Source organism: Anomaloglossus baeobatrachus, chromosome 10, assembly GCF_048569485.1.
Source record: "Anomaloglossus baeobatrachus isolate aAnoBae1 chromosome 10, aAnoBae1.hap1, whole genome shotgun sequence".
Taxonomy (NCBI): domain Eukaryota; kingdom Metazoa; phylum Chordata; class Amphibia; order Anura; family Aromobatidae; genus Anomaloglossus; species Anomaloglossus baeobatrachus.
Window position 1 is genome coordinate 186,910,009 of NC_134362.1, and position 21,062 is coordinate 186,931,070.

Genomic DNA, 21,062 nt, shown 5'->3' on the forward strand with positions numbered 1-21,062 from the left:
AGTACTGAGCACCCGAGCATGGTAGTGCCCGCTCATCACTAGTTACTAGTACTGAGCACCCGAGTATGGTAGTGCCCGCTCATCACTAGTTACGAGTACTGAGCACCCGAGTATGGTAGTGCCCGCTCATCACTAGTTACGAGTACTGAGCACCCGAGCATGGTAGTGCCCGCTCATCACTAGTTACGAGTACTGAGCACCCGAGCATGGTAGTGCCCGCTCATCACTAGTTACGAGTACTGAGCACCCGAGCATGGTAGTGCCCGCTCATCACTAGTTACCAGTACAGAGCACCCGAGCATGGTAGTGCCTGCTCATCACTAGTTACCAGTACTGAGCACCCGAGCATGGTAGTACCCGCTCATCACTAGTTACGAGTACTGAGCACCCGAGCATGGTAGTGCCCGCTCATCATTAGTTACCAGTACTGAGCTCCCGAGCATGGTAGTGCCCGCTCATCACTAGTTACAAGTACTGAGCACCCGAGCATGGTAGTGCCCGCTCATCACTAGTTTCGAGTACTGAGCACCCGAGCATGGTAGTGCCCGCTCATCACTAGTTACGAGTACTGAGCACCCGAGCATGGTAGTGCCCGCTCATCACTAGTTACGAGTACTGAGCACCCGAGCATGGTAGTGCCCGCTCATCACTAGTTACGAGTACTGAGCACCCGAGCATGGTAGTGCCCGCTCATCACTAGTTACCAGTACAGAGCACCCGAGCATGGTAGTGCCCGCTCATCACTAGTTACCAGTACTGAGCACCCGAGCATGGTAGTGCCCGCTCATCACTAGTTACTAGTACTGAGTACCCGAGCATGGTAGTGCCCGCTCATCACTAGTTACGAGTACTGAGCACCCGAGCATGGTAGTGCCCGCTCATCACTAGTTACGAGTACTGAGCACCCGAGCATGGTAGTGCCCGCTCATCACTAGTTACGAGTACTGAGCACCCGAGCATGGTAGTGCCCGCTCATCACTAGTTACGAGTACTGAGCACCCGAGCATGGTAGTGCCCGCTCATCACTAGTTACGAGTACTGAGCACCTGAGCATGGTAGTGCCCACTCATCACTAGTTACGAGTACTGAGCACCCGAGCATGGTAGTGCCCGCTCATCACTAGTTACGAGTACTGAGCACCCAAGCATGGTAGTGCCCGCTCATCACTAATTACGAGTACTGAGCACCCGAGCATGGTAGTGCCCACTCATCACTAGTTACTAGTACTGAGCACCAGAGCATGGTAGTGCCCGTTCATCACTAGTACCAAGCACCTCAGCATGGTAGTGCCCGCTCATCACTAGTTACCAGTACTGAGCACCCGAGCATGGTAGTGCCCGCTCATCACTAGTTACTAGTACTGAGTACCCGAGCATGGTAGTGCCCGCTCATCACTAGTTACGAGTACTGAGCACCCGAGCATGGTAGTGCCCGCTCATCACTAGTTACGAGTACTGAGCACCCGAGCATGGTAGTGCCCGCTCATCACTAGTTACGAGTACTGAGCACCCGAGCATGGTAGTGCCCGCTCATCACTAGTTACGAGTACTGAGCACCCGAGCATGGTAGTGCCCGCTCATCACTAGTTACCAGTACAGAGCACCCGAGCATGGTAGTGCCCGCTCATCACTAGTTACCAGTACTGAGCACCCGAGCATGGTAGTGCCCGCTCATCACTAGTTACTAGTACTGAGTACCCGAGCATGGTAGTGCCCGCTCATCACTAGTTACGAGTACTGAGCACCCGAGCATGGTAGTGCCCGCTCATCACTAGTTACTAGTACTGAGTACCCGAACATGGTAGTGCCCGCTCATCACTAGTTACTAGTACTGAGTACCCGAGCATGGTAGTGCCCGCTCATCACTAGTTACAAGTACTGAGCACCCGAGCATGGTAGTGCCTGCTCATCACTAGTTACCAGTACTGAGCACCCGAGCATGGTAGTACCCGCTCATCACTAGTTACGAGTACTGAGCACCCGAGCATGGTAGTGCCCGCTCATCATTAGTTACCAGTACTGAGCTCCCGAGCATGGTAGTGCCCGCTCATCACTAGTTACGAGTACTGAGCACCCGAGCATGGTAGTGCCCGCTCATCACTAGTTTCGAGTACTGAGCACCCGAGCATGGTAGTGCCCGCTCATCACTAGTTACGAGTACTGAGCACCCGAGCATGGTAGTGCCCGCTCATCACTAGTTACGAGTACTGAGCACCCGAGCATGGTAGTGCCCGCTCATCACTAGTTACGAGTACTGAGCACCCGAGCATGGTAGTGCCCGCTCATCACTAGTTACCAGTACAGAGCACCCGAGCATGGTAGTGCCCGCTCATCACTAGTTACCAGTACTGAGCACCCGAGCATGGTAGTGCCCGCTCATCACTAGTTACTAGTACTGAGTACCCGAGCATGGTAGTGCCCGCTCATCACTAGTTACGAGTATTGAGCACCCGAGCATGGTAGTGCCCGCTCATCACTAGTTACGAGTACTGAGCACCCGAGCATGGTAGTGCCCGCTCATCACTAGTTACCAGTACTGAGCACCCGAGCATGGTAGTGCCCGCTCATCGCTAGTTACGAGTACTGAGCACCCGAGCATGGTAGTGCCCGCTCATCGCTAGTTACTAGTACTGAGCACCCGAGCATGGTAGTGCCCGCTCATCACTAGTTACCAGTACTGAGCACCCGAGCATGGTAGTGCCCGCTCATCACTAGTTACTAGTACTGAGTACCCGAGCATGGTAGTACCCGCTCATCACTAGTTACAAGTACTGAGCACCCGAGCATGGTAGTGCCCGCTCATCACTAGTTACGAGTACTGAGCACCCGAACATGGTAGTGCCCGCTCATCATTAGTTACCAGTACTGAGCACCCGAGCATGGTAGTGCCCGCTCATCACTAGTTACTAGTACTGAGCACCCGAGCATGGTAGTACCCGCTCATCACTAGTTACAAGTACTGAGCACCCGAGCATGGTAGTGCCCGCTCATCACTAGTTACTAGTACTGAGTACCCGAGCATGGTAGTGCCCGCTCATCACTAGTTACAAGTACTGAGCACCCGAGCATGGTAGTGCCCGCTCATCACTAGTTACGAGTACTGAGCACCCGAACATGGTAGTGCCCGCTCATCACTAGTTACCAGTACTGAGCACCCGAGCATGGTAGTGCCCGCTCATCACTAGTTACGAGTACTGAGCACCCGAGCATGGTAGTGCCCGCTCATCACTAGTTACGAGTACTGAGCACCCGAGCATGGTAGTGCCCGCTCATCACTAGTTACCAGTACTGAGCACCCGACCATGGTAGTGCCCGCTCATCACTATTATCCATGTCTTGTTTCCCTGCAGCGCCACCACAGGTCGAATGAGGTATTACACTTGTACATTCTTCTGTGTTGGTAATGAATGGAAGAGTCCAGTCCTGCATAGTGAGAGACTGTGGATAATCACATCTTCTCAGGCTGACGGAGGAGGAATGTGACCAATGTGTGGAGTGATGACGGCTCAGACACACCAGCACCAGATTCAGCTTCTCATTATTCTCGTCCCTCCCATCTTCGCATTCCTAATAATCATTTATGGCATCTTCTGCTCTACATGGCACCCGGCCAAGAAGCACAAGTGGAAATACAAGTCCCGGCGGTCGCTAAAACAAGCACATGTGGTGTGGCTGTCACTGACAGCTTTATAGTATTATCTCCCCTGTGTGGCTGTCAGTAACAGCTTTATAGTATAATCCCCCCCCTGTGTGGCTGTCTGTGGCAGCTTTATAGCATAATCCCCCCTGTGTGGCGGTCAGTGGCAGCTTTATAGTATAATCCCCCCTGTGTGGCTGTCACTGACAGCTTTATAGTATAATCCCCCCCTGTGTGGCTGTCACTGGCACCTTTATAGTATAATCCCCCCTGTGTGGCTGTCAGTGACAGCTTTATAGTATAATCCCCCCCTGTGTGGCTGTCTGTGGCAGCTTTATAGCATAATCCCCCCTGTGTGGCTGTCAGTGGCAGCTTTATAGTATAATCCCCCCTGTGTGGCTGTCAGTGGCAGCTTTATAGTATAATCCCCCCTGTGTGGCTGTCAGTGGCAGCTTTATAGTATAATCCCCCCTGTGTGGCTGTCAGTGGCAGCTTTATAGTATAATCTCCCCTGTGTGGCTGTCAGTGGCAGCTTTATAGTATAATCCCCCCTGTGTGGCTGTCAGTGGCAGTTTTATAGTATAATTCCCCCTGTGTGGCTGTCAGTGGCAGTTTTATAGTATAATTCCCCGTGTGGCTGTCACTGGCAGCTCTATAGTATAATCCCCCCTGTGTGGCTGTCAGTGGCAGCTTTATAGTATAATCCCCCCTGTGTGGCTGTCAGTAGCAGCTTTATAGTATAATCTCCCCTGTGTGGCTGTCAGTAGCAGCTTTATAGTATAATTCCCCCTGTGTGGCTGTCAGTGGCAGCTTTATAGTATAATTCCCCCTGTGTGGCTGTCAGTAGCAGCTTTATAGTATAATTCCCCCCCCTGTGTGGCTGTCAGTGGCAGCTTTATAGTATAATTCCCCCTGTGTGGCTGTCTGTGGCAGCTTTATAGTATAATCCCCCCTGTGTGGCTGTCACTGACAGCTTTATAGTATAATCCCCCCCTGTGTGGCTGTCACTGGCACCTTTATAGTATAATCCCCCCTGTGTGGCTGTCAGTGACAGCTTTATAGTATAATCCCCCCCTGTGTGGCTGTCACTGGCACCTTTATAGTATAATCCCCCCCTGTGTGGCTGTCTGTGGCAGCTTTATAGCATAATCCCCCCTGTGTGGCTGTCAGTGGCAGCTTTATAGTATAATCCCCCCTGTGTGGCTGTCAGTGGCAGCTTTATAGTATAATCCCCCCTGTGTGGCTGTCTGTGGCAGCTTTATAGTATAATCCCCCCTGTGTGGCTGTCAGTAACAGCTTTATAGTATAATCCCCCCTGTGTGGCTGTCAGTAACAGCTTTATAGTATAATCCCCCCTGTGTGGCTGTCAGTAACAGCTTTATAGTATAATTCCCCCTGTGTGGCTGTCAGTGGCAGTTTTATAGTATAATTCCCCCTGTGTGGCTGTCAGTGGCAGTTTTATAGTATAATTCCCCGTGTGGCTGTCAGTAGCAGCTTTATAGTATAATTCCCCCTGTGTGGCTGTCAGTGGCAGCTTTATAGTATAATTCCCCCTGTGTGGCTGTCAGTGGCAGCTTTATAGTATAATTCCCCCTGTGTGGCTGTCAGTAGCAGCTTTATAGTATAATCTCCCCTGTGTGGCTGTCAGTGGCAGCTTTATAGTATAATCTCCCCTGTGTGGCTGTCAGTGGCAGCTTTATAGTATAATCTCCCCCCTGTGTGGCTGTCAGTGGCAGCTTTATAGTATAATCTCCCCTGTGTGGCTGTCAGTGGCAGCTTTATAGTATAATCTCCCCTGTGTGGCTGTCAGTGGCAGCTTTATAGTATAATCTCCCCTGTGTGGCTGTCAGTGGCAGCTTTATAGTATAATCTCCCCTGTGTGGCTGTCAGTGGCAGCTTTATAGTATAATCTCCCCTGTGTGGCTGTCAGTGGCAGCTTTATAGTATAATCCCCCCTGTGTGACTGTCAGTAGCAGCTTTATAGTATAATCCCCCCCGTGTGGCTGTCACTGGCAGCTCTATAGTATAATCCCCCCTGTGTGCCTGTCAGTAGCAGCTTTATAGTATAATCTCCCCTGTGTGGATGTCAGTGGCAGCTTTATAGTATAATCTCCCCTGTGTGGCTGTCAGTGGCAGCTTTATAGTATAATCTCCCCCCTGTGTGGCTGTCAGTGGCAGCTTTATAGTATAATCCCCCCTGTGTGACTGTCAGTAGCAGCTTTATAGTATAATCCCCCCCGTGTGGCTGTCACTGGCAGCTCTATAGTATAATTCCCCCTGTGTGGCTGTCAGTAGCAGCTTTATAGTATAATCTCCCCTGTGTGGCTGTCAGTGGCAGCTTTATAGTATAATCTCCCCTGTGTGGCTGTCAGTGGCAGCTTTATAGTATAATCTCCCCCCTGTGTGGCTGTCAGTGGCAGCTTTATAGTATAATCTCCCCCCTGTGTGGCTGTCAGTGGCAGCTTTATAGTATAATCTCCCCTGTGTGGCTGTCAGTGGCAGCTTTATAGTATAATCTCCCCTGTGTGGCTGTCAGTGGCAGCTTTATAGTATAATCTCCCCTGTGTGGCTGTCAGTGGCAGCTTTATAGTATAATCCCCCCCTGTGTGGCTGTCAGTGGCAGCTTTATAGTATAATCTCCCCTGTGTGGCTGTCAGTGGCAGCTTTATAGTATAATCCCCCCCTGTGTGGCTGTCAGTGGCAGCTTTATAGTATAATCCCCCCTGTGTGGCTGTCAGTAGCAGCTTTATAGTATAATCCCCCCCGTGTGGCTGTCACTGGCAGCTTTATAGCATAATCCCCCCTGTGTGGCTGTCAGTGGCAGCTTTATAGTATAATCCCCCCCTGTGTGGCTGTCACTGGCAGCTTTATAGTATAATCTCCCCTGTGTGGCTGTCAGTGGCAGCTTTATAGTATAATCCCCCCCTGTGTGGCTGTCAGTGGCAGCTTTATAGTATAATCCCCCCTGTGTGGCTGTCAGTAGCAGCTTTATAGTATAATCCCCCCTGTGTGGCTGTCAGTAGCAGCTTTATAGTATAATCCCCCCCGTGTGGCTGTCACTGGCAGCTCTATAGTATAATTCCCCCCTGTGTGCCTGTCAGTGGCAGCTTTATAGCATAATCCCCCCTGTGTGGCTGTCTGTGGCAGTTTTATAGTATAATCTCCCCTGTGTGGCTGTCAGTGGCAGTTTTATAGTATAATCCCCCCCTGTGTGGCTGTCAGTAGCAGCTTTATAGTATAATTCCCCCTGTGTGGCTGTCAGTGGCAGCTTTATAGTATAATTCCCCCTGTGTGGCTGTCAGTGGCAGCTTTATAGTATAATTCCCCCTGTGTGGCTGTCAGTGGCAGCTTTATAGTATAATCTCCCCCCTGTGTGGCTGTCAGTGGCAGCTTTATAGTATAATCTCCCCTGTGTGGCTGTCAGTGGCAGCTTTATAGTATAATCTCCCCTGTGTGGCTGTCAGTGGCAGCTTTATAGTATAATTCCCCCTGTGTGGCTGTCAGTGGCAGCTTTATAGTATAATTCCCCCTGTGTGGCTGTCAGTAGCAGCTTTATAGTATAATCCCCCCCTGTGTGGCTGTCAGTGGCAGCTTTATAGTATAATCTCCCCTGTGTGGCTGTCAGTGGCAGCTTTATAGTATAATCTCCCCCTGTGTGGCTGTCAGTGGCAGCTTTATAGTATAATCTCCCCCTGTGTGGCTGTCAGTGGCAGCTTTATAGTATAATCTCCCCTGTGTGGCTGTCAGTGGCAGCTTTATAGTATAATCTCCCCCTGTGTGGCTGTCAGTGGCAGCTTTATAGTATAATCCCCCCTGTGTGGCTGTCAGTAGCAGCTTTATAGTATAATCCCCCCCGTGTGGCTGTCACTGGCAGCTCTATAGTATAATTCCCCCTGTGTGGCTGTCAGTAGCAGCTTTATAGTATAATCTCCCCTGTGTGGCTGTCAGTGGCAGCTTTATAGTATAATCTCCCCTGTGTGGCTGTCAGTGGCAGCTTTATAGTATAATCTCCCCCCTGTGTGGCTGTCAGTGGCAGCTTTATAGTATAATCTCCCCTGTGTGGCTGTCAGTGGCAGCTTTATAGTATAATTCCCCCTGTGTGGCTGTCACTGGCAGCTCTATAGTATAATTCCCCCTGTGTGGCTGTCAGTGGCAGCTTTATAGTATAATCCCCCCTGTGTGACTGTCAGTAGCAGCTTTATAGTATAATCCCCCCCGTGTGGCTGTCACTGGCAGCTTTATAGTATAATTCCCCCCTGTGTGCCTGTCAGTGGCAGCTTTATAGCATAATCTCCAATATGTGGCTGTCACTGTCAGGCTCTGACAGCCCCTCCCTCCTCCATATACAGGCTCCTCCCCCTCTCACCCGGTGCCGGTTCCCGGTGTCCAGCTCTATGGCTCTGTTCGCCAATTTCATCGCCCTCTGCAGCGGCTTCAGCGCCCCGTCCGCGGCCGAGGAGGCCATGTCTGGCAAATCAATAATAACTATGGGTACAACCAGCACCCGGAACGTTTATGTTGTATATCAGGTGTCCACCCGGAATGTAAATAACTGCTGCACAACCCGGAGTGAATAACTACTGGACCCATAAAGAGGCGAGAAATTGTTCACAGCGCCATCTAAGGGTCGGAGGATAAAATAGCAACTCATTTTGAATGGCGATAGGTTTTGCTGTTTCTTATTGAATTATCGGGATAGTCTTGTCTGTCACGACACCTGCTCTAAAACTTAGCAAGTTGAAGAAATGACATTATGGGGAGTGGAGGTTTTATTAAAAATAAAATGATATTTTTCTGCCCTAAACTTGTTACTACTATGCTATTCTATGGAGTCGCTGTAGTACGTGCACATGACCACCAGGGGGCGACATGTCCGCAGGAGCAGAGCAGCCGCCTGTAGTCGCGCTGAGGAGGCCCCGGGCTGGATGGCGGCTCCCGGGCTGCTGCTTGGGGGGTGAGGCCGCGGGATGAAGCGGGACAGGCGCGGGCGGAGCACGGCCTGTCACCGGAGGGCTTCCCGGCGGGCTACGGAGAGTGACAGGAGCCAAGTGCCCAGACCACCCCCGCCAGAGCCCTTAGCTGGTAAGGAAGGGGGTGGGGACAGCCAGAGCTGCTGCAGAACCTCTTATCAAGAGCTGCCACTAACAAGAAAAGTAATGTGCACAGTGACTGCACCAGCAGAATAGTGAGTGCAGCTCTGGAGTATAATACAGGATCAGTAACAGTGACTGCACCATCAGAATAGTGAGTGCAGCTCTGGAGTATAATATAGGATGTAACTCAGGATCAGTACAGGGTAAGTAATGTAATAGATGTGCACAGTGACTGCACCAGCAGAATAGTGAGTGCAGCTCTGGAGTATAATACAGGATCAGTAACAGTGCACCATCAGAATAGTGAGTGCAGCTCTGGAGTATAATACAGGATCAGTAATGTATATACACAGTGACTGCACCAGCACAATAGTGAGTGCAGCTCTAGAGTATAATACAGGATCAGTAATGTAATGTATGTACACAGTGAATCCACCAGCAGAATAGTGAGTGCAGCTCTGGAATATAATACAGGAGGTAACTCAGGATTAGGGCAGTATTATCAGTCTCACTGTAGACAGTTTTCAAGTTCCATACTCCTCAAAAAGAATCCCTGGTTTGATCACATTAGAGGGGCCTTTTCTTGAGCTGTTCCCTCTGTAGAGGAGACGTCTTAGTTTCCGGTCCTGGAGAGTTTCATGCCGTGCTCCTTCACCATCCCTCCTGGGCTCTGGCTTGAAGTGGGAGCCAGCGCGGTCTCCATGCCTGGCAGGAGTCCGGTCTCCGTCCACAGCCCCTTCAGGACTCTGCTGGACCGGAGCACTCATCCCCAGGGATCTGGCCCTGCGTCTCAGCAGCTAAGTACCTGAGACGTTCATATGTTGGGGGTCTCTGTCCTTTATTGTATGGGGAGAGTGTGTTTGCTGTACTTGTTTTTGGCATTTCCGGCGGGTTCTCTGGCTTTCGCCCGAGAACCGCGCCGATGGTGCCTGCGCGTCGGCCTCGCTGCTCAAATTTAGGCCCCGGCTTCGCCGGAGACCTAGTTTCTGTAATCTGCCCTCGCATGTCACTCATGCAGAGGGACAGGCACGGCTCCTCCCGGCGGCCGTCCTGCACAGGGGAGGGACACTCCCCACTGCTTGTGAGTGACTCCTCCCCTGCAGGTCTCTATGGCCCTCCAGATCCCGCCTTCCTACAGGGACGCCCCCTGTCCCGCCCCCTCTCTTCGCTTTGGCGGCCATTTTCTTGGACAGGGTTCACTCTAGGTTGCGTCTAGTTCAGAGTTGATTTTTCGATGATCTCTCTGATCTTGTCTCCATACAACACAGTTCAGTTTCTACAGCAGGGGCTGGAATGAGATTTATAATTGGAATGATTTCATGTTTTTATTTATTAGATAAACTTATATTTATTATTTTTTTCCAAAGGGCAAATTTTTATTTTCATTATTATTATAACTTACATTTTATTATTGCTTTTTACAATATAAATAATTCCACACAGCGCTGATTATTCAGTTTTGCTGGAATTTTAATTTTACCGTATTTCCACGAGTCGAGGCCGCAGGACTGACATTGAAAGAGTGGGCGGAGCCTCACAAGGAAAAACGGAACCGCGCAGCTGACAGTCTTCATAACTTACCATATTGGATCAGAGTGGATTTTTTGAGGATCTCTCTGTAGCCTTCATTCTGTACAGTTTGGTACTGAGGTGACTGGAATTCAGTTTTTTGAAGAGTGGGAGGAGCCTAACGGCGAAAAACGTAACAGAGCGTAGCCGAGAAAGTGCTTATAATTTCACACATTGTGTCATAGTGGATTTTTTGAGGACCTCATTTTAGCCACTACATTATGTATATTTGGTACTGAGGTGACTGGAATGGATTTTTTCGAATTGTGGGAGGAGCCTCAAAGGAAAAACCGTAACAGAGTGCAGCTGAAAGTCCTCATAATATCCACATTGTGTCGTAGTGGATTTTTTGAGGACGTCATTTTAGCCACTCCGTTCTAGCTGCTTCAGTAGTGAGCTGTCTATATCAGAGTGGATTTTTTGAGGACCTCATTTTAGCAACTACATTATGTACATTTGGTACTGAGGTGACTGGAATGGATTTTTGGAAGAGTGGGAGGAGCCTCAGACCAAAAAACGTAACAGAGCGCAGCCGAAAATGCTCATAATATACACATTGTACCTGAGTGGATTTTTTGAGGATCTCATCATAGCCTCCACTATAGACAGGTCGGAGCTGAAGTGACTAGAATGGATGTTTTTCTGAAGATTGGGCAGAACCTTACAGGGAGAAGCGTAACAAAGCGCAGCAGAGTCGTCACAATCTACAATATTGGATTGTAGTTGCTTTTTGAGAACCTCATTTTAGCAACTCCATTCTAGATGATTCACTAGTGAGCTGTCTAGATTGGAGTGGATTATTTGATGATCTCCCTGTAGCCTCCACCAGGGGCATACCACCAATAGAGGAAGGCCACTTCACCGCTATAAGGCTCGATGCCAGGGCTGGCATCGCCCCCCCCTCCCGCGGGCCCCCTGACGAGGATCACACTTTCATTTACATCGGCATCACAGATGCCAATACAATTGAAAGGAATGATGAGAGGAGTAGAACAGCCCCTTTCTCATCATTCTCCCGCTCTGCATCTGTGATACTCTGATGTGTCAGCACTAGAGATGAGCGATGTTCGAGGTTCGCCAATTTCATGTTCGGGTGATTTTGGGGGATGTTCGAGTCGTTCGACGAACTCGAACGATTTGCTAAAAGTTCGGCAGTTCGAGTTACGTTCGAGAACGGTTCGATCACCACAAACGTGGCTTTTCACAGTAAGGCAATGTGCGCACGTTGCTATCTGCATGCGTCCTACGTCCCCAGTACAATCCCTCTCTCTTTCCTACTCACCGATCACGGGCACCTCGCTGCACGGCTGTCACAAATCTCCAGCGGCATTTCCTCATTTGAATATGGCTACCGCTTCATTATTCAATTAGTTATTCCGTGCTTTCCCCGCCCGCCGGCGCCCATGATTGGTTGCAGTTAGACACGACCCCACGATGAGTGACAGCTGTCTCACTGCAACCAATCACAGGCGCCGGCGTGCAGGTCTATATCGTGCAGTAAAGTAAATAATGAAGAAAAAAAAAATGCAGTTCCCCCCATATTTGATACCAGCCTAGATAAAGCCGCACGGCTGGAGGCTGGTATTGTCAGGATGGAGAGTGCCACATTATGGGGAGCCCACCACCCTAACAATATCACACAGCAGCTGCCCGGAATTGCTGCATCCATTAGATGCGGCAGTCCCGGGACTCTACCCAGCTCATCCCGAATTGCCCTGGTGCGGTGGCAATCGGGGTAATAATTAGTTAATTATGGCAGGCGTCTCCCCGAGACACCTTCCATGATTAACCTGTAAGTGAAACAACGAAACATCCTTTATTTGGAATAAAAGACAAAAACACCTAATTTACCTCTTTATTAATCCCCAACCAACAATCCAGGTCCGAAGTAATCCACATGACACTGTCAGCTCTGCTACATGAAGATCACAGGGAGCACCGTAGAACACGATCGCTGTGTCCTCTCCACGTAGCACCTGAAGGGAATCGCGCTGTCACCGGAGACTTCAGTGCAATGCAGACATCAAGATTACCAAATCTGCCTGTGTTTCTCATTAGAGCCAGTGGCTCAATGGTTAGAGCGCTCGCCTAAGAAGCATTAGTTTATGAGTTCAAGTCCAAGCTGTCCCGGTAAAAAATTTAATTTATTTTAAATTACAATTATTATTTATTTATAATTTAATTTAATTATGCCTTGAGGGGAGGTTGATGGGGGTTGTAGTGTCTGCGGTGATGATGGTGGTGGTAGTGCCTGCGGTGATGAGTGCGGTACTGCCGGTGTTTGCCCGCCCATCCATCCGCCCATCCATCCGCCCATCCATCCGCCCATCCATCCATCAATCCATCCGCCCGCCCATACATCCATCCGCCCGCCCGCCCATTCATCCATCCGCCTGCCCATCCATCCGCCTGCCCATCCATCCGCCCGCCCATCCGTCCATCCATCCGCCCATCCATCCGTCCATCCATCCGTCCATCCATCCGCCCATCCATCCGTCTATCCATCCGCCCATCCATCCATCAATCCATCCGCCCATCAATCCATCAATCCATCCGCCCGCCCATACATCCATCCGCCCGCCCATACATCCATCCGCCTGCCCATCCATCCGCCTGCCCATCCATCCGCCCGCCCATCCGTCCATCCATCCGCCCATCCATCCGTCCATCCATCCGTCCATCCATCCGTCCATCCATCCGCCCATCCATCCATCAATCCATCCGCCCATCAATCCATCCGCCCATCCATCCATCAATCCATCCGCCCGCCCGCCCATCAATCCATCTGCCCGCCCATTCATCCATCCGCCTGCCCATCCATCCACCCGCCCATCCATCCATCCATCCTTGCAGCTGAACAATCTGCTTCTAGATTCTCCACTGCAGTATAGAGCTAAAGATTACCAAATCTGCCCATGTTTCTCATTAGAGCCAGTGGCTCAATGGTTAGAGCTCTCGCCTGAGAAGCATTGGTTCACAAATTCAAATCCTGGCCGTCCCGGTAAAGAATTTAATTTAATTTTAAATTATAATTAATATTTATTCATAATTATAATTTAATTTAATTATGCACTGAGGGGAGGAGCCGGACATCAGCTGTGAGCCGCGGGACACACCTCTAAAATCAGAGCAGTTCACGGAATGAGGCTGCATTGCTCTCTCCTCTCTCTCTCTCTCGCTCTCTCTCCCTCTCTTTCTTTCTCTCTTTCTTTCTCTCTCTTTCTTTCTCTCTCTTTCTTTCTCTCTCTTTCTTTCTCTTTCTTTCTCTTTCTTTCTCTTTCTTTCTCTTTCTTTCTCTCTTTCTCTCTCTTTCTCTCTTTCTCACCCTCTCTCTCTCCTCGCTCTTTTTCTCTATTTCTCTCTCTCTTTTTATCTCTCTTTTTCTCTTTCTCTCTTTCTCTTTTTCTGTCTTTTTTTTCTCTTTTTCCCTCTCCCTCTCTCTTTCTCTCGCTCTCTTTTTTTTCTCTCTCTCCCTCCCTCTCCTGTCTCTTTTTCTCTCTTTCTCTCTTTTTCTCTCTTTTTCCCTCTCTCTCTCCTCTCTTTTTCTCTCTTTCTCTCTCTTTTTCTCTCTCTCTTTTTTTCAGTCTCTCTTTCTTTCTCTCTCTCCTCTCTTTTTCTCTCTTTCTCTCTCTATTTTTCTCTCTCTCTCTTTTTCTCAGTCTCTTTTTTTTTCTCTTTTTCCCTCTCTCTCTCTCTCCTCTCAAATTCAAATTCAAATATGCTTTATTGGCAGGACCAAAATACAATTAGTGTTGCCAAAGCAAGAGAAATACAGTAAGTAGGGTGGCAGGGGATCAGGGTTATGGGGAGTTGGGGGCACAATTTGGGCTCTGAAGTCCATTTAGGGGCCTTATGTTCCCCTCAGCTTATGACATATTGGGCGGCGATCTCCACCATTGATTCTTCTTCCCCCAGTAGGATGCAGAGTTTCCTCTCCTCGTCCATGGATGGAAAGTCCGGGGTATGAGTGGTAAGCTTCTGGAAGTGGGAAGCCCTCACTGCTGAGTATTTGTCACAGTGCAGTAGGAAATGCGTCTCGTCCTCCAGAGCCCCCTGCTGGCAGTGCTGGCACAGTCTGTTCTCTCGCGGCTTGTATGTCTGTCGGTGCCGCCCTGTTTCCACCTCTAGGCTGTGGGCACTCAGTCTGTACAGGCTCAGGGTCTGCCTTTCTTTGGGGTGGCGTAACCTTTCCAGATATGGGGCCAGAGTGTAGTCCCTCCGCAGTGACCGGTAGATGGTGAGTTTCTGGGCGTTCTCTAATTCACTCTTCCAGTCCTCTATGTATTGCATCTTGCGACTCTCTGAGATCTCTTTTATTTGGGCTTTTGTCAGGGTGTGTTGCTGACTTTGGTTGTACTGGTGCCACGCTCCCCGGCTCCCGTGCCACGCTCCCCTGCCACGCTTCCCCGCTCCCGTGTCACGCTCCCCGGCTCCCGTGTCACGCTCCCCGGCTCCCGTGTCACGCTCCCCGGCTCCCGTGCCACGCTTCCCCGCTGCTGTGCCACGCTCCCCGGTCCCCTGCTCCACAGCCTCCATGCTCCCTCACCTGCGTCCTCCAGGCGACCCGGTCCCCGCTCCCGTCGGCGACGCTGAGCCAGCCCGGCACTCCTGCCTCCTGTGCACCGCTTCCTGCTCTGGCTTCTGGCACCCAGGCCTCGCGCATGCGCGTTAGGGCGCGCGCACGGTCATTGACCCTCTCTTAAAGGGCCAGCGTCCTCCAACAGGATATTGAAGACTCAGGTACAGGGTATATAGGGGGTTCCTTTCCAAGTGGGCGGGGCCTGTTCTTCGTGTTTGCTAAGCTAGGAGTCAGGTCCCCCTGTGCCTAGTCCCGTACTCACCTATCTCTCTTGTAGAGCCGCTCCTGTCTCGCCAACCGGTCCTGACGGTTCCAGAACTCCGAACGTTGACTGGCCGGCCTCTCGTCAGTCCCTACCGTCTCCGATCCCTGGATCCGTGTGGTGACCGACCTCCTCGCTCAGCTGGTTCCGGACTCTGCCTGACATCATCCCGGCCTCCGAACCTGAGCTCCGTCACCCGGACTACCTTCAGAGAGAGACTCTGTGGTCGCAGGGACTTCTTCACTCCACTCCTCTGAACGGACTGTCCTGCTACCCGTAGTGCTCCGGCTACCGGGCACCTTGCCCTCGGTGGGGTGCTCAGTCCAGTGGATCCACCTCCTGGGCCTACCCGTCATCCTGGTTCTAACAACTGGCTGCCGGGGTTCCTGGCTTGCTCTGGGCTCCGGCTCAGCAGGGCTTTATGATGGTAGGAGCTGGGGTTGCTGTTCTGTATGTGTGCCTGGTGTGATAGCGCCCTCTTGTGTATACTGAGCCATAAGCGGAATCGGCCCAGCTCTGCCCGACAGACTATGTTTGAGGTGCTGCGATTGACTTGGAGGAGATATATACAGAACTCCATGTGGAAGACTTCGGTTGGGCTGGAATCCCACTTTGTGTGGTCTGGGTAGGTCACTGGGCCCCATACCTCGCTGCCATATAGCAGTATAGGGGTGATGACGCTGTCGAATATCTTGAGCCAGACTCTCACCGGTGGTTTTAGGTGATATAGTTGTCTTCTGATGGCGCGGAAGGTTCTGCATGCTTTTCCTTTCAGGGCTTCTGCTGCTTGCTTGAGGCTCCCGTTATTGCTTAGCTCCAGACCGAGGTAGGTGTAGCTGCTGGTGTTCTCCAGAATGGAGCCATTTAATGTGAAGGAGGGAGTGTTTATTTTGTTCTGGTTCCTCTTCTGAAACACCATGACTTTGGTCTTCTTTTGGTTGATGGGAAGCGCCCATGTGGTGCTGAATGTTTCCAGTACTGCCAGGCTATCTTGGAGGCCTCTCTCGGTTGGGGAAAGCAGCAGGAGGTCATCTGCGTACAGCAGGATCTTCACCTCGCGGTCATGCAGACTGAGGCCTGGAGTGGGGGAGGACTCTAGAGCTGCTGCTAGTCCATTTATATAGATGTTGAATAGAGTTGGGCTCAGGCTGCGGCCCTGTCTGACCCCACGGCCCTGTCGGAAGAAGGCCGCCCTCTTCCTGTTCACCTTCACGCTGCACCGGTTCTCAGTGTATGAGCTCTTGATCACGTCGTAGGTTCTGCCACCTATTCCGCTCTCCAGACGTTTCAGGAACAGGCCTGGATGCCACACTGAGTCAAATGCCTTTTTGAAGTCCACGAAACATGCAAATATTTTCCCCTGTTTTTTGCCGTGGATGTGGGTCTTGATGAGGCTTTGCAGGGTGTAAATGTGGTCCGTGGTGCGGTGGTTTGGCATGAACCCAGCTTGGCTTCTGCTGAGGGTGTCCCGCTGGGTGAGGAAGGTGATGATCCTTTTATTAATGATGCTGTTAAACAGTTTTCCCAGAATGCTGTTGACACAGATCCCTCTGTAGTTTGCTGGGTCATACCGGTCTCCATTCTTGTAGATGGGCGTTATGAGACCTTGATTCCAGCTCTTTGGGAAGTAGCCGGCACCCAGGACGTGGGTGAATAGTTTAGCCAGTGCTGCATGTATTTCTGGGGAACTGCATTTGATCATCTCTGGCAGGATGCCATCACTGCCCGCGGCCTTCTTACATTTTAGCAGTTTGATTCTGTCTTTTATTTCCAGCACACTGATTGGTATGTCCAGGGGATTTTGAAAGTCCTTGATTGTCTCCTCCATGTCCCTCAATTTAGTCATTAGATGCTCTTGTTCTGGGGTTAGGTCTTCTTCTGGGATATTCTTGTAGAGGCCCTTGAACCAGATGTTGCCATTTTGAATGTGGAGGGTGCTTTGCTTGGGATTTGTACCGATATGGCTCCAGGTCTCCCAGAATGAGTTGTCCTGGAGGGAGTCCTCAAGCTGCTGCAGTTTGTGGGAGATGTGCTTTTGTTTTTTCTCCTTGAGGGTTCGCTTGTATTGCCTCTGTAGGGTGTCATGGACCGCTCTTAGCTCCTTGTTGTCCGGGTCTCTGTGTTTTTGATTTAAGGCTACCCTTAGGGAGTTGCGCAGTGTCTTGCATTCTTTGTCAAACCATTATTGGCCTTGTTTCTTTGTAGGTCTCTTGGAGTTGGTCCTTCTGAGGTCTGCTAGCTCTGCCATGGTATATAGGCCTCTTCTCTCTCTCTCCTCTCTCTCTCCTCTCTCTCTTCTCTTTTTTTCTCTTCTTTCTCTCTCTCAGACCTGGCGATGATCAACTGATGCGGTCACCTGACAGCATCAGCTGACACTATAAGTCGAGCAGTGAGGCCGGCTTTTTACCGCCCGGCCGGCTAAACTATCAGATGATGCTGTCGGACAGGAGTCTGCACTGAAGTGTGTAGTTTTTAGGGTTTTTTTTTGCACTGATGCATCAGCTGATTGTATAAAAGCCGTTTATACAATCAGCTGCTGTGTCATGTGATTCAGGCACTTGAACCTGACACATCATCTGATTGCTTTGCCTTCCAGCAAACTGATCAGATGATATTGGATCCAGATTGGACGGCGCGGGACCCTTGACCCAGGATTACTGCGGAGGGAGGTTCTTTTTTTCAATAAAGATGGAGTCACTAATTGTGTTGTGTTTTATTTCTAATAAAAATATTTTTCTGTGTGTTGTTTTTTTTATCTGTACTAGAAATGCATGGTGGCCATATCTAATATTGTCGTGATACCATGAATTTCGGGCTTAGGGCCAGTTGATAATATAAAGCTAGCACTAACCCCATTATTACCCAGCGAGCCACCCATCACCAGGGCAGCTGGAAGAGTTGGATACAGCGCTAGAAGATGGCGCTTCTATGAAAGCGCCATTTTCTGGGATGGCTGCGGACTACAATTCTCAGCAGGGATGCCCAGAAAGCTTTGGCACCCTGAGCTGCGGATTTCAATCACCAGCTGCCTAGCTGTATCTGGCTTGACACAAAAATTGGGCGTCATTTTATTTTTATTTATTTCATGAAATTCATGAAATAATTAAAAAAAAAAAAAGGGCTTCCCTATATTTTTGATTCCCAGCCGGGTACAAATAGGCAGCTGGGGATTGGGGGCAGTCCATAGCTGCCTGCTGTACCTGGCTAGCATACAAAAACATGGCGAAGCCCACGTAATTTTTTTGGAGGGCAAAAAACTCATGCATACAGTCCTGGATGGAATATGCTGAGCCTTGTAGTTCTGCAGCTGCTGTCTGCTGCCTGTCTGTATGGAGGGGAGCAAACAGCAGCTGCAGAACTACAAGGCTCAGCATGCTCCATTCTCTAATGTATGCAGGAGAGCAGACAGCAGCTGCAGAACTACAAGGCTCAGCATACTCCATCCAGAACTGTATGCAGGAGTTTTTTGCCCACCAAAAAAATGACATTGGCTTCGCCATATTTTTTGTATGGTAGCCAGGCTGCCCCCAACCCCCAGCTGTTTTTTGTACCCGGCTGGGAACTAAAAAAATAGGGAAGCCCTTTTTTTAATTATTTCACGAATTTCATGAAATAATTAAAAAAAATCGACATAAGCTTCGCCCCATTTTTGTATCCAGCCAGGTACAACTAGGCAGCTGGGGATTGGAATCCGCAGCACAGGTTGGCCTGAGCTTTCTGGGCCCCTCTGCTGTGAATTGCAGTCGGCAGCCGCCCCAGAAAATGGCGCTTTCATAGAAGCGCCATCATCTGGCGCTGTATCCAACTCTTCCAGCAGCCCTGAAGCCGTGTGGCTTGCTGGGTAATAATGGGTTAATTTGTTTTACTAGCTAGTATTAAGCCAGAGATTCTTAATGTCAGGCAAGTTTGACCCGGCCATTAAGAATCTCCAATAAAGGGTTAAAAAAAAGACACCACACAGAGAAAAAATACTTTAATAGAAATAAATACACAGACACACTTAGAGACTCCATGTTTATTGTTTATTGCTCCCTCTCACCCCTCCACGATCCATGGTCTTCTGTCTTCTTTCTCCTTCAATCCATGCAGCTCTGCTACATCAGACAGCACAGCATGGGAGGAAGACGCTGCTGCTCTCCCGTGCAGTCTATTCACTCAGTGAGTGAGCAGAAGCTGCGTGCTGTAACGGTGACGTCACCGCTGACAGGCAGGTTGCTATAGCAACGGTGATCTCCGTTATTCACCAGCTGTGGCAGCCAGTCCTTGAATGTGGGCTGACTCTGTAAAGAGCGCCCACATGCAGGAACGGGGAAGCCAACCATGTGCCAGAGAATTTCGCCGGTACACGGAGATGCTGGAACGATCACCACGTACCGGAGAGATGCACTGACAGGACCTAGCATGACGTCTAGCCATGTGACCAGTCTGTAGCCAATGAGATAATGGACACGTGACTGGTCACATGCTTTTTTTTTTACGTCACGAAGGTCCTATCATCAGTGCTGGTTACCGGGAGGACACAGCGATTATCGGAAGGAAAAGCGGCGGGAGACAGAGTGCAGGACGCATCACGGGGACCTTTAAGAGTTATGGCAATGTTTATTAACTGTATGTATACATGAATAATGTGTTTTTATGTGATTGTGGTTGCCTGCCATTGTTTTCAATGGGGTTTGAGAGGTTCGACGAACGTTCGTCGAACGGAGCCTCCGTTCGACAAACCGAACCGAACTCGAGCCTTAAGAGATTCGCTCATCTCTAGTCAGCACAGAGCAGTGCGGTGACGTCACTACTGCGTGCCGCTTTGCTAAAATGTCGGAGTGGCAGAACAGTGGACACACGCTGAGGAGACTGGGGCAGTGAGGGAATGAAGAGAAGTGAGTATATTTGTGTATTTAAAAAGGACGGCCTGAGGACTATGGGGAAGCATACTACTATATGGGGGTTGCAAAATAGTATATGGGGGCTGCATATAACTATATGTTGGCGCACAATATTATATTGGGGCACCCAATATGGTGGTGCACTTTATGGGGGCTGCATACTAGTATATGGCGGAATATAAAGGGTGCATACTGTTATATGGAGGAATATAAGGGGTGTATACTACTATATGGAGGAATATAAGGGGTGTATTATACTATATGGAGGAAAATTAGGGGTGCATAATACTATATGGAGGAATATAAGGGGTACATAATACTATATGAAGGATCCCTTTTACATGGACTATAGGGGTGCATTATAAATGGAGGACTATGGGGCTGCATAATCCAATATGAAGGACTATGGGGTGCATTATAATACATATAGGACTATGGGGGTTGCATTGGATGGAGGACTAATGGAGTTACCTTATACATGGACTATAGGGGTGCATTATATATAGAGGATTATGGGGCTGCAAAATACAATATGAAGGACACCTTATACATGGAATGCGAGGGTGCATTATACATGGAGAACTATGGGGCTGCATAATACAATATGAAGAACTATGGGGCTGCGTTATAATACATATTGGACTATGGGGGCTGCAGTATATGAGGACTAATGGCGTTACCTTATACATGGACCATAGGGCTGCATTAGAATACATGAAAGACTATGGGGTGAATAATACAATATGAAGGACTATGGGGATGGCATTATAATACATATGGGACTATGGAGGTGCAGTATATTATACAGAGGACTATGGTGTACAGTATAATACATGGAGGACTATGCGGTGCAGTATAATATACGGAGGACTATGGGGTGCAGTCTAATACATGGAGGACTATGGGGTGCAGTATAATATACGGAGGACTATGGGGTGCAGTCTAATACATGGAGGACTATGGGGTGCAGTATAATATACGGAGGACTATGGGGTGCAGTATAATACATGGAAGACTTGAGTGCAGTATAATATATAGAG

General features: G+C 49.7%; 2 protein-coding genes across 2 annotated transcripts in view; one reads left to right on the forward strand and one right to left on the reverse strand.

The window, feature by feature from the left end:
* The window catches only part of VPS9D1 (VPS9 domain containing 1), a 39,566-nt gene extending 31,414 nt beyond the window's left edge, over positions 1-8,152 (reverse strand). The window contains exon 1 of the mRNA XM_075327030.1: positions 8,003-8,152. Coding sequence (XP_075183145.1) covers positions 8,003-8,101 — 99 coding nt within the window. The 5' untranslated portion in view covers positions 8,102-8,152. The remainder of the gene's footprint in view (positions 1-8,002) is intronic.
* Positions 8,153-8,508: 356 nt separating this feature from the next.
* ZNF276 (zinc finger protein 276) overlaps positions 8,509-21,062 on the forward strand; it is a 122,547-nt gene continuing 109,993 nt past the window's right edge. Inside the window, exon 1 of the mRNA XM_075325975.1 lies at positions 8,509-8,718. Coding sequence (XP_075182090.1) covers positions 8,604-8,718 — 115 coding nt within the window. The 5' untranslated portion in view covers positions 8,509-8,603. The remainder of the gene's footprint in view (positions 8,719-21,062) is intronic.